This window comes from Manis pentadactyla, chromosome 8, assembly GCF_030020395.1.
Source record: "Manis pentadactyla isolate mManPen7 chromosome 8, mManPen7.hap1, whole genome shotgun sequence".
NCBI classification, from domain to species: domain Eukaryota; kingdom Metazoa; phylum Chordata; class Mammalia; order Pholidota; family Manidae; genus Manis; species Manis pentadactyla.
The window spans coordinates 139,152,065-139,166,010 of NC_080026.1; the positions used below are offsets into that span (position 1 = coordinate 139,152,065).

The 13,946-nt window shown below is 49.0% G+C and overlaps 1 protein-coding gene across 1 annotated transcript in view; it reads right to left on the reverse strand.

Moving 5' to 3' along the window:
- Positions 1 to 13,946, reverse strand: part of TCERG1L (transcription elongation regulator 1 like) — a 174,037-nt gene that overhangs the window by 143,460 nt on the left and 16,631 nt on the right. The window contains exon 4 of the mRNA XM_057506491.1: positions 21 to 206. Within this exon, the coding sequence (XP_057362474.1) occupies positions 21 to 206 (186 nt within the window). The remainder of the gene's footprint in view (positions 1 to 20; positions 207 to 13,946) is intronic.

Sequence of the window (13,946 nt, forward strand, 5' to 3'; positions counted from 1 at the left end):
AGCCCATGCTCTGTGCTTACCAGGGAAGGAGGTGGTCCACAGGGGTAATTTGATGGGCGCCAATGTCAGGAAGTGGCAAGGCTGCACGCTGGAGGGTGATGGGCCCCCCAGTCGCTCAGGGTCCACAGAGACCACGGCGGCAGCGGCTGCAGCGATGGCGAAGGCAGGGCTGCCGCTGACGGGCTTAAGGCTGTTGTGGCGACCACCTGTAGAAGGGGGACAGGAAGGTCAGCACGGGGATACTGGTGTTCACGGGGACAGGTGCCACCTCACGATGCAGCCTACGTGCACCCAGGAAATGAGTGGTGTCGACCTCCTTGCTTGGAGGCCCAGGCCGTGTGCCACTCTCCCGGGGCAAGTGTGATGAGCTCTCAAATGGCCAGATTGTTGGTTGTGCATGCAGCACCCCCACACTGCCGTGTGGGTCACAGATTCCTGGAAGTCACAGAGCTTACCATCAGCAGGGAACATAAGTGCTTCAAAGAGAAGAAACCTGCTGCGGTGCACGTGTGATACACACTCAGACATGATGGTGACCAGTGTACAATGACTCAGAGCAAGAGCTGGCAGTGGCCAGGGGACAGGCCCATGAAGGATGTGGGAGGTGGCCTCAGAGATGGGGGCAGCTGCGGGTCAAGGTGGAGAAAGGTTTCCAGGGGATGTGGCCAGCCACCTCGCCAGCCGCTCCAGGGGACTATCCTGGCACCCGTCCCAGCCTGGACACTTCCGGGCGAGGGCAGGCACCTGGCGTGGAGCCCGGCTGGTCTTTCTCAGCATTATCATTGAAGAACTTGAAAGCTTGCTTCTGTCTGCACCTTTTCTTTAAAGCTTTTTTTTTCAATGGACTCCTCAGTTCCTCCAATAATTGTGATTTCTAAGAAATATTTTGTAGCTACCAGCTTACAGTGATGGGGCAAGTCTAGTTTTTCCAGTTCTGGAGAGTAATTTGGAAATATGTTTTAAAAACCTTAATATAACTCACAACTTTTGATCTGGCATCGCCCTCCCTATAATTCAGCCGCATGCTCAATGCCCACACATAAAGACTTATAGCGAGAAACTAGAATTATCAGCAAAAGGCACATGGTTGTATAAACAAGTGCGTCCACTCAATGAGATGTTAAACAGCCAGTAGATTCATCCAGGAAGGACACTCAGGGCTGTTGGGAATGGCTCCCAATATGTTCAGTAAATAAAGCAGATGACAAAATCACTTTACTTCCACACGATATGGTCATTCAGACAACAGATCTGTGTTTGGCTGACTAGATGCAAAGAAGGCCACAGCTCCTGGGGCAGAGCCGTGAGTCAGACAGACGGAGGCGGCCCTCGGGGACCACACCTCCCAGGTAGGGAAGGCTCACGGTGCACACCTTTTCTGGGGTTTTGCTCTATGCTACAGGTTAATGGCAGAAAAGCAAAGCAGGAAAAGGGGACTGAGAATTAGCAGGTGGGTTTCCGCCTTAACCAGGGTTGTCAGGTGACAGCCCCTGGGAGGCAAGGAGGGGAGTCACGCAGGGCATGGTAGGCCAGGGGTAGGAAAAGGAAGTGTAAAGGCCTCCCCACATGTTCCAGAAGCTGCAAGGAGGTCAGGAGGGCCAAGTGATGATGACTGGGCCTTGTCCTCTGAGTGAGGCCTGCATGCAGGCTGTGGAGCAGAGGGACCCACTCTGACTTGCTTTAAGGCGCTCATCCTGGCTGCTCTGCTGGGACATGGAGGAAGGCGGCAGGCGGAGCTCTGTCTGATCTTATTTAGTCTCTCTCTGTTTCTGTCTTTCCTTATTTTCCAAATTCCCTATCGTGGGCATAGACAGATTTTAAAAATTAGGTATCTTTTGTAGAGCAACTTCAGGTTTACAGAAAAACTGAGCAGAAAATACAAAGCAATCCTGTATATTCTGCACTCCATTTCCCCTCTCATCACCCCTTGGCGTTGGTGGGCTGCATTTGTCACCATCGATGAACCAGCAGGGACACATTCTTATTGACTAAAGTTTACAGTTTGCAGTTTCAGGTTTTGGCAGTTGGAATAAAACAGCTATAAACATATGTTCCATATTTTGTTTGGAAGTGAGTTCTCAGTTTGTTTGGGTAAATACCAAGGAGTGTGATTGCTGGATCATATGGTAAGACTACTTTTGCTTCTGCCCAGTAAAATAGACCATCCACAAGATGAAAAGACAGCCTACAGAATGGGAAAAAATATTTAAAAACCATATATCTGATAAGGGGTAAATATTCCAAGATATATAAAGAACTTGTACAAGTCCCTAGCAAAAAATAAAATTATATTAAAAATGGGCAAAGAACCTGAATAAACATTTTTCCAAAGAAGATACATGAAAGGCCAACAGGTACATAAGGAGATGCCCTCAGCATCACTGACCATCAGAAACGCACATCCAAACCACAGTGAGATACCACCTCACTGCGGTCAGCACGGCCGTCATCAAAAGGAGGGGAGGTAATCGATGCCATGAGGCTGTGGGGGAAAGGGAGCCTGGACACTGGGTTATACCTGGAGCAGCCACAGTGGAAGACAGTCCGGGGGATCTTCAAAAAATTAAACATAGATCTGCAATATGATCCAGCAATCCCACTCCTGGGGATCTATCCAGAGGTAAAGAAAACACTAACTGGAAAAGATACCCGCATCCCCACGTTCAGAGCAACATCATTTACAATAGCCACCGCCTGGGAACAGCCCGTGCCCATGGATGGATGAATGCGTACAGAAGATGCTGTGCATCTGCACAGTAGAATATTACTCAGCTACAACATGTGGGGAACTGGCATTTGTGACCAATGGGCGGGCCTTGAAGGCATTATGCTCAGTGAAGTAAGACACGTACTGTATGATCTTACTTGGACGTGGGCTCTGAACAAACAAATTGGTGAAAAAAGAGCTTAGACTTCTGGTGACCAGAGGCAGAGGTGGTGCAGGGGGAGAGGAGGAAGGGGGTTACAGGGCAGCCTTCAGTTACGGGATAAGTAAGGAGGCACTGGGGATGGATGGCCCGGCAGGAGGACTGGAGCTGACACTGCTGTGAGACACAGGACAGCTGGCGAGCAGAGACGCCAACAGTTCTCATCACAAGGGACTCTCCTTTGCTTTCCATTGCATCTAAGTGAGAAGACGGGTGCGAACTGAAGCTACCGTGACCATCACTCCACAGCATGTGCACGAGAAGCCACAACGCTGTGCGCCTCACGCTCACACAGTGAGGTCTGTCGATTGTTTCTCAGTAAAGCTGGGAAAAAATGATGTGTCAACTGAAAAGAAAAATACATAAATAAAGCTTACCTGCTTCTTGGGAAAAAAACCCCAAAAACTTGGAGAGAGAGTTTTTAACCTGCTTTGAATTCATTTGGTTACGTATAAAAATGCAGCTCCCTCCAGTTAGCTCACAAAGTTGAATGAATAGTATCAGTGGACATAGAAAGTTAGTAACCAACACTAACAAAATCATTGTCATAACTGCTGGATGAGATGGGAAGAGCCCAGGCCTTCTCAGGGCAAGGATGCCACCGGCCCCCGGCCTCCGGGAGGGGCGCTGGGTGTCGACGTCTGACCCAGGTACCTGATGTGCGAGCAGAGCCTTGCTCCGAACGTCCAGCGCACCAAGAGCACACGTGAGTGCTGGGGGGCTGGTGCACAGGCACTGTTACTGACAGGCTCACGACCGTAAAGCCCGGGGAGTCATGGCAGGAGGCAGGAGGTGGTGCTTCCCCCCACTCCCTTCCCGGCACCGTTTGCTCAGGCACCTACCAAGCATCTCCACGTGCCAAACTGTGTGCAGCTTGGCACTGGGAAGGGGATGGGAAAGCAGACACCTGTCAACTGATAAAGGTCTGCAGGACAGCGGCCCAGAGGCGCACGGAGCCAGTGTGGCCAGGGGGTGCCAGCTGCTCTCCCGGGGGACACCTCTGGAGCCCAGTCCAGAAGAGGAGCAGGCACTCAGCAAATGGGCTGGACTGATAAATAATCATCGTAAGTTGCTCTCCCCAGGGGACTGCTGAGAACCCCTCAGTGGAATAGACAGGCAGTGAGATAAGAGGTCCAGCCAAAGACTGCTAGGAGGTAAGCCAGAAATGCTACACCATAAGAGTTACTTAAAAAATCAGTTTTACAAAACAGTAATTAGTCGTAGGCTTCCCTTGCAGAAGGCCCGAGGAGAGAGCACAGGCCCGCTGCTGCTGGGGAAACGCCAGGCCTGCCACGCTCTCACCCCTGAACTGCCTCGTGACGTGTGTCGCCATCTCCAGCAGCCAGACTTGCAAAAGAGCTTTGTGGGCCCTCATCCTGAGCAACCCCCACAGCCATGTGAAGGGGAACCTCCGGTGTCCCTGTTTGTGGCCAAGGACAGCAGGACTCAATTAGGGCTCAGACCCTTCTCATAGGCCCCGGAGGACAGGCCGCAGACCCCTCAGCCAGGTGGGCCCCGCAGAGCTGGTGCTGGACCTCTTGTCCAAGACTCCAGGAGGACTGGAGTGTCTGGAGGACTTTCTCCTTTGCACAGCCAGAGCCCACCCTGAGCCCATACCCACAGGAGGCCAATGGGCACAGCTGATACAAGGACTTACCTAAGGCCCACTCTCAGCAACCCGGAGGGCAGGCAGGCAGCCTCCGCAAGCTGCTCTGTTCCCAGGCCCCCTGGCTGTCCTCACCGCCCAGCCCAGAACCTGCTCTCAAACTGGAACCCAGCCAGCTGCTGCCTGCTTTTCCCAGAATCCAGCAGAGGGGAGGGGTGGGAGGGGAGGCTGGCGGTGCCGGTGCAAGAACTGGCACTACTGAGCATGGGAGCCCAGCCCCAGGCAGGCTCAGGGGGCCGCTCCAGGGCCCATAGCGCTGTGGGTTCTTGCCCCTCCAGGCTTTTCTCTTCCCCACCAGGCAGGTGCTGGGAGAGCCAGCTCCCGGCCCAGGGGGTCTGTCAGAGCCTTTGCTCTGCAGCGGCAAGCTGGGGGGGCAGTGCTAGAGGGGCCCTCATGTGGTACGGCCCCTGGCCTCTGCCGCGGATGCTCGGCTGCGAGGGGTGCTTGGAGGGGCTGCACATGGTGCGGCCCCCTGGCCTCTGCCACAGATACTCTGCTGCAGGGACCACTCTGGCATCAGGGTGTTCCTAAGTACCAAGCTGGGAATTGTAAGGCTCAGTGGGCTGCAGAAGGGTTAAATGCTCCACATGTAACTTCTGTGTCATCACCAAAGAACAGGACGAAGGCCTTGGAGTGTCGTGTCTGTGAGAATGCAGAGGGCCAGCCCTTTGGCCTCAGAGGAGGCACGGGGTGTCGAGTAAACCCCAGGATGCTGGTAGGGCTTCTGCTGAGGAGGACCCTCCCCTGGCAAACACCAGCTGTTGTGTTCTCTGTGCTGAGCCACACATTCTAAAGAATAAACAATCATTAGTTTATTGTGTCTATTTAGCAAACAGTTTCCGCTATGGTGGGAATCCTTCAGGCAACGTATCTTCCGACTGGCAATGTATTCTGCAAAAACGGCTGTTGGATCAGAGTGATGACTTCAGGCAGGAGGCACATGTGCTGCGCTTCCATGGCAAGATGGGTCTGGGGCTGCAGTGGGCACATGTGGTTTGACATGCAGAGGGCAGAGGACCCACAGGTGGGCATCCTGCATTTGTTTGGCTCCAGAATCAGTGGGCTCGGCCCTGCAGGGACTGGCATCCAGAGCAGAGCTGTTTTTCCCTCCTGTCCTGACAGCACTGTGCGCCGGTGCCTTGATGCACTGCTCCCAGGAATAGGAAAATTCACCTGAATTCAACCCATCCCTTTTCGGAAGACTAGTGACGGATTTTGTGTGTCTTTGTGCATCTAAAGGATGACCCACAGAAAATTCCTGAATGTGTTTTTCAACCACTGCTGAAAGAGGTGGCCTTTCGCTTTTGTTTGCTTTCCTTGGTATCTGTAAGTTCTGGCTGTTTTCTGAAAAAGGCATTGGATCCTGGGGATGGTTAAAGTCTTCCATGGGCCCACAAAGCAAGCCTGTAAGATGGGTCAGAGAGTCACCCTCACTTGCCAAGTCACCTGTTCCGTGACTGGGTCCCTCTGCACTGCAGCTGCTCAAGGAGTCCCCACATCTGTCTTCTCTGTGTCCAGGCTCTGGGGCAGTGTGGCTGCACACCGAGGGAGGGGCTGCCCGCAGGGACAATGCTTGCTGGTGGCGAGCTGGCCCAGCACCCTTCCCACATGCTCTGCTTATTTCTCCGTCCCCTCTGTATGGCACTGGGAAGGTGACTTTCCTGTACACACCCTTGCACTGTGTCCACAGGGCCCCTTCCTTGTGTTTGCTGATGTCCAGGCATGATCTTCTGTGCACAGAAGCCCTCCGCCAACAGGACTAAGTCCTGCCTTTCAGCAAAGGCTTTGCTAGGAACTAGCTCTTCCCGACACCAGGCACTGCTGCAATTTGACTCATTTCAAGCTAACTTCATCCACAAGTACACACATTTCAAGTCACACCGAGTCTCTCCCAGGCCCCAAAGACCCCCGCCAACCCCCTGCTATATCCCATCTCCCATCTGCCTTTCCAAAGGCTTTAAGTCAGAGCCAGGTGGCATTCATCCCTTTGTATGGCCACTAAGCATCTGTGATGAGTGTGGGAACCACAGAGCCCTGTCTGTACTCCCAGGACCCCATCCTTAATTGTTATTTGGGTGGGGCTGGGCAGGCTCAGGGGCTGTGGGTGCAGACCTGAGACCCCTTAGTGGTGCCCTGCCCCCACCCTGTGATTGATGATCCCTCCAAGTCATTGTCCAGACACTATGATGAAGGGTGCTCCTGGCATTGACCCCAGCCAGGGTTGATCCAGCTCCTTCTCACAGCTCCAGGGACCCTCTGACGTCCTCCCACAGACCTACAGAGCCAAAGGCATGCTTTGCCTGTGGGTCCCCACCAGGGACACCTGAGGATGTGAGCCCAAGCTGTTCACTGGGCCCTGCCACCGTGACGTGAATGAGCATGGCCCCCATTTGGACAGAAGTCCGAACCTGATCTCCGGACGGCCTCCCGGCATCGGCACGTGCTGCACAGGAGCGTGGAATCAGGTCCCCCACCTCGGCGCCCCAGTGGGGGACGTGACAATTACTTAATGCCGAGAGGGTGGCGGATGCACTTAGCCTTGTGCATCAGCTTAGAAACACTAATATATTGTTATTTGTATTATTTCATGTAACTAGGTATACAATAATTTGAATATTCATTTTATTAAAACTAGAGATTAATTGCACTACCCCAAAGAACAAATTGCTGCTAATACCAGGTGATCTAAACATCCTGATTGCCGTAATGAACTGAGTCAGGGAAGGAAGGGAATAGAAGGAGCAAAACAGCAACTTCACTGATAAACAGCAGACGGTTTGATGATAACTTCTCCTGAGCACCCTCAGCCGAGCCAGCTACAGAAGCCAGCTTCTGGACGGAGGGCAGCGGCCCCGGGCTCAGCACCGGGCTGTGGCGGGGTGCATGCATGCCACCCACCGCACCCGAGCGCTGGCTCAGAAGAGCCCCTTGCCTCCGCTGGACTCACTTCCCACCAGAACACCTGAGGCGGAGCTACCGCCACCTTACACACCTGTAAACTCCTTGACGGCAGGACATGCTTAGGTCCTGTGCACACAGTGGGTGCTGAACAGACCCGTGTCAACTGGGCAGCTCCTGGACATTTGTCTCCTTCCTTCCAGGAAGGATCCATCCTGTAAGTTGCTTAGTGGGCTTGATGCATCCATGAATATTCTTCAACTTCTGAGCATTCTCTTGAGCGGGGCTCCCCGTGGGGAACCAGCCACGCCTGACTATTGTGCACGGTCGTCCCTAAAGGGAGTGTCTTTTTCTTCAGATGCAACAGCGTTGGCAAAAGATTAACCTTTTGCCTTAAAATAAAGTGCTTATCCTATAAAAGCTGCGAGAGGCACCCTAAGAGGCAGCCTGAGGTTTCACTGACCTTGAAAACAGTTCAAAATCCTATTTGCTTCCTCAGCAACACAAGTCGCTTGAAGGGGCTCTGCGACGTGCTCAGCAGAACCGTGCTGCTAATCGCCAGGCAGCTGTTCTGGAACCACTTCATTATGCTCGATGCACACATGATTCACGCTCACCTCTTACCTGTCTCACAAGAACCTATGGCAGTAATAAAGCACAGGAAATCATTCTCAGCCTATGTCTCTCTCTCAGAGACACATTTAGACAGCGATGTCATCAACCGATGACGATTTCTAAGGATGTTCTGCCTTGCTGTGCCCATCCTCACTATGAAATTAAGATGATCGAATGCCTCATAACGGAGACACCAAACACGCCTTTCCCTGCACCAGCTGCCAGGCTGGGTCTGTCCCCGAATCTCCCCAGGTGAACTGCAGGACAGTGCAGGGCAGCAGAGGGGGCTTTAAGGGGTCACACCGGATCGACGTGTCCACACTGACGACTTCACTTCTCTGAACCCACGCGCTTTCCCAGGAAACAGCCCTTGGCCAGGGTTCCTTACCTCCTCCAGTGAATGCTCAGGTGCTTGAGAATGAAAATCTTTAAGAAAGAAATTTTCAGAGAAATGTTCTCATCACATGTAGCTGCTGCTGAAGCATGCTGACCAAATCACGTTCAGCTATGGCAGGCCGTGGCACCATTGTGCCTGTCGGTGTGGATCCGATAACCTAAGGCAGACGAGCGTCCACCATGCGGAACACAGGCGTGGCGGGGACAAGGGAGAGTCACATCCCTGATGGTACAGGAGCTGCAGGACCCAGGGGTGTCCTCTCGCACACAGGCCTGGCCAGGGGCCTGGACCACACCCCAGTCAGCCCTGCACCCCATGCATGGGTCACCGAGGACAAAAGGGGCTTAAATCCCCAGACCCATTACAGAGACAATGGAAAATAATGGATGATAGGAGGGAGATTTGGGTTCATTTTGATCCCTAGCCCCTGAACCCTAAGGGGTTTATGTGGCAGTGGACGCCCACCCCAGAGCCGTGACAGCAGTCCCAGGTCACCACAGCTCCACAGAGGAACTGCTGGAAAGCCTCCCCCAAGCAGGTGAGGGGGTGGCCTGTGCCACATACAAGGGCCACTCTCTGCTTGCTGGCAAGTAAGTGCAGGTCCCCCCTCGCTCAGCGGGTGTCCTGAGCTCCTGCCAAGTGTGGGCTGTGCTCGGGAGCAGACGGCCCTGGCCCGGGGCCTCGGTCCCAAGGAGTGGTGGACAGACGGGCTTACAGAGTGGGCAGGCGCCAGCACAGAGAAGGGGGCAAACGCGGGCACTCTCCCACGGCAGGGGCCGGGGCCAGCCTCTGAGGTCACGTCTCAGCAGAGAGCTGAAGGCAGTGGCAGATGGCTTGCCACCAGGATGGGGGGTGCGGTGGGGTGGGGGTGGGGCCAGGAGGGCATCGTGGACTTTGGACTTTCCTCCATGTGTGGGCCCATCAGTCACTCGCCGAGGCTCAGGAAGCAAGCGCTGGGGGACCTTCCCGGATGCTGCAGCGGGGGCCAGGGCAGCCAGGCTGCAGGACGCAAGGCGTGGCCGTGGCCACCCAGGTCCTCTCTGCCCCCCAGCACCTGGTGGTCCCCAAGAACTCAGGCGTGGGAACTCTGACTGCACAACCCCGAGCCCAGGAGGATATGTGTGCAAGTGCAAACACTCACACACCCACCTGCTCTGGCTGCAAGGCACGGATTCTGCGGGCAGCCTTGGAGAGGCGCCTGTGACAGGCTCAGGGCAGGCGTGGGGAGCCCCACCACCAGAGGCGCCTTGAATCAGGCCTCCTGGGCCTTGTCTTTCCACCCCACCAGCAAAAAGGAGAGAGGTCTTGCCACCCACAGAATCCAAGCAAACCTTGCGGCCCCATCCTTACTCTTCTCGGTTTTCTAGCCTGGAACTTTGGAGCGAATCACACTTCATGTATAAAAGCCGTGTGGTCATCTGTGCGGTTCCTCTCCTCCTATCCAAGCCTGCATCAATATCTGCCTCTTTCTCTGATCCCAAAGGCACAAGTCGGCCACCACCAGTCACTAACTTCCCTTCTGTGGCAAACTGCAAAACCCCACTTCCTGCGTCCTCGGTTGCGTTGGCTCTTCCCTCACTGAGTCAGTGACTTTTCTGGAGCGTCCCTTATGTGCAAGGGCTTGTTGAGGCCCCCACCCCCAGCCCCTGCATAAGTAGTCTGCAAGGCAGGTCTGTCTCCTGCCGTGAGGAATGAATGCAAACAGGCTAATTAGATCAGAAGAGATTCAAGGTTCATTTCCAATTTTAAAAACCCACTGTATTGAAGATAATGCTACCTGAAATGAATACTTATCTTTCTTAAAAGAGTGAATAACGTATTGTTTATATAAAAAGCATTTGTACTGATGCCAGAGGAACAGGAAGCTGCAAGTAAAACTCAAGACCATCAGCCATCATTACCAGAGAAACACAGGCGCCTTCTCTGGGAAACACTCACGTTTCTTTCCTTTCCAAAGGCAGATGACTGGAAGCCGCTGGGGCTTAACCTCCGGGACATTCATTCATGCAATCCCTCCCAGGCCTCTGTCCCTAACTCCTCTTGGTGAGGTTTCTATTCTGTTCCTTAAAGAGGACGCCCAGGTTATATAAAGGCCATGGTCCCCAGCCCCTGGTCTGTCGCTGTTTACCACCAGCAACACAAATGAAAGCCCCCTCTTCCACAGAGCCGCTTACAAGGGTTCACCGGCACGTCCACCCCTCCAAAGCACACGTAACACCTAGCCATGCAGATCTCAAGTTTTCAAGTTTCTCAGAATTCCAGTTGAAATCACATTTGCATGAATTCAACAATGTAATTATAGGAAATACATCCATGATCTGCCGAGAGCTTTAGGAGCACATGTTATTTTTTTAGGATTCCTGACAGAGTTTTTTTTTTTCCTTAATTCGTAGTCTTGGTAATACCAAAAAACAGAAGACAACTGATTCTTCATTAAGAAGCCAGTGAAAGTGGCCTTGGGTATCACACCATAAAGACTAATTCTCCCTACTTGTAAACTTTCCAATCAGAGTATTTTAATCTTTTAATATAAATGATACACTAAAACATTCACGAAATAAACTGGACCATAAGACCCAAGAAAGAAGAGTTTTCGCGTTCTGTCTACCATTCTATCCCCAGCACATACACCAGGATGGCACCCGGCAGCACTCCATCTGTATCTGCTATTGATTTGATATTGACTCTTGCTTAGTATTTGCCAAGCGTTAGAGACAGGACCCTCCACCAGGCCCTGCAAATCCAGCAGTGAATAAGACAGCCAGGGCTCTTTTCCTCTAAACTTGGGACTTTTTAAGTGAACTAGTCACTGTATGACATTTTGCAGGCTATTTTTAAACAATAGAAACAGTGTGTATACATTTCAAATAACAGAAGAAAATAGAACTTTAAAATGAACAAAAAAATTAAATTAACAGTAAAGAAGACCAGATATGAGACTAGATATTGAGAGAAAGAGTAATACTAAACCAAGAGGGGAGAGGCAAGTCCAAAGAGATGAATATTCATAATAGATGTAAATGGCCTGACGATTGAAATCACAGATTGCTAGTAGGGAAAAATCCAGCTATTTAATGCCTAGAAAAGATGCCCTTAAATTGTAAGGACACACAGAAAAGTTGAACAACAGACATGTGGACAGACATAGGCAAGAGAAAAAAAGCAGTGCAACCTTATTACACTATTGTGAAAAACGTGGTGAGCAACAAGGCTCTGAGAAGCAAAGCGCTGTCAGCATGGAGACAGTAATGAAATGACTATATAATGGGGAAAAGGCAAAATCACCATGAAAATATGATAACTTGAAATGATGAATGAACTTAGTGAAAGTGTTAAAATTGATAGAACTAGAATTTGAGAAATCCACCAGCATGGTACAAGATTTAACCATGTCTTTCTCAAATATTTTCAAAAGAAAAAGTATAATTAAGCAACATAATTATCATGTCTATTCAGATGCACATTGACAGAACCTGGCATCCAACATTACCAGATACATATTCTTACCAACCTTAATAAATGGGACATTTGTGAAAACTAGTAATTTGCCAGGCCATAAAGCAAATCTCACAAGTTTCAAAAGAATTGTTGTTATATAGACCACATATTTGACAAAAGTTCACTTAAATTATAAATGAGTAACAAAAAGAAAATTATAAATCCTCATGAATTAAAAGTGAACAGAAAAAAATCTTTAAAAATTCCTATGACAAATAAAATTATAATGAAAATTATAAATACACAAAATTGTATGATAACAAAATTACTACATTTACAAATTTATGGAAAGCAGTGAAATGGTATGTAGAGAGATATAGCCTTAAACCTTTCATTAGAAAAGAGGACAGAAAAGTAACCTGCAATATACAACCTAAGGATTTAAGAAAAGAAAAATATATGAATAACTCCAAAGTAGAGGGAAGAAAATAGAGGTAAGAACAGAATTCAGTAAGTCTGAAAATACCTGCAGAAAAATATTTTTCAAGGGCAAAAGTGGTTTCTTTGAAACTCTAATAGAATGGGAAAAATCTCTAAAAAAGTTGAAGTAAATGTTTTAAAATAAAGAAGTTTAAATAAGCAATATTATACATTAAAAAGAGAATGCTAATATAGGATATTAAAAAGATAACTAAATACCATGAAAAACTGTACATGCAAAATTAAGTTTGAAAACTTAAATGCAAGTATGAGTTCTAAAAAAAATACATAGCTCATCAGTCTACCAGGAATAAGAAATAGAAAGCGTGAATAGTCATATAACAAACGGACTAAATCAGTAGTTACAATTCTTCCCACAGATCCTCAAATTTTAACAGACAAGTCCTACAAATTATTTTTTAAGGGGTACCCCATTCAAATACTGTAAAACTCTTTCAATGAATTAAAAAAGAAGAGGTTACTTCTGAGTTTATGCTATGAAGTCAGCACACCGTTCACACTAACACCAGATGTGTCGAGTAGGAGAAGAGAGAATGGCAGGCCAGGGCCACATGGGAGCCCAGACCATGACCTCACAGAGCAGAGCACTGGACATAGAACAGCAACTCACCAAGGAGTGCAAATGATTTTAAATAAAATTTTAAAGTATCGTACACTACAATAACAGATTAAAAGAAGAAAACTGGATTCTCTTACTAGAAAGAAGAAAAAACATTGAGAGGATTTCATCTCTGAGTTATGATAACAAAAATAACCACTAGCAAACTAGGGATGGAAGGAACTTTCCTAAGCTTGATAAAAAGTCCTTAATAAACTCTATAATGCATATCATTGTTAACTGACAGTATTAGAAGCATCCCCTTTACAGTGGGAGCTGCTCAGAGTGCCTGCCTACTATCATTATTACATCAGATATTGAGCTGAAAGTTCTAGACAGCCCGGGGTAAAGCTAAAGTGCTAAAAAGTAAAATTTAAAAGCCCAAGAATGGAAAGGAAGAGACAAATCCTTTTCCTGAGCATCAACACTGTGTAGTTCTTCCAAGGCAGTCTTGTGTCCTTCAAAGTAAGTGAAAGACTTCAGCAACTTGGATTAAGAGGTTTGTAAGATGTCTTGAAAACTGTTGTAAAGAAATGAAGCCAAATGCCTAAAAAACATTTATGCACAGTGAAAATCTGGAAATAGTTTCCTCTGGTATATTTATGTTGAGTAAACTCTGATTCATTAGCTGGAGTTTTAAGACTTAATTAAAATGATATTTACTAATTTATACTATCATAGAGAAACATATATTAAAATATCAAGTCAGAGTAGAATATAAAACTAGTTACAATCTTGCCCCATGTATGGTAATGCACTGATACACTGACACTGTGACTATTTACTGTAGTGGGTGGCTTTTTTTTTCTTCCTTCTACATTTCAATAGTTTCCAAATTTTCTGTATCTAACAAATACAGATTAATATTAAATTGGGAAAAATGAAGTGTGTTAAGAGGTAAACCAT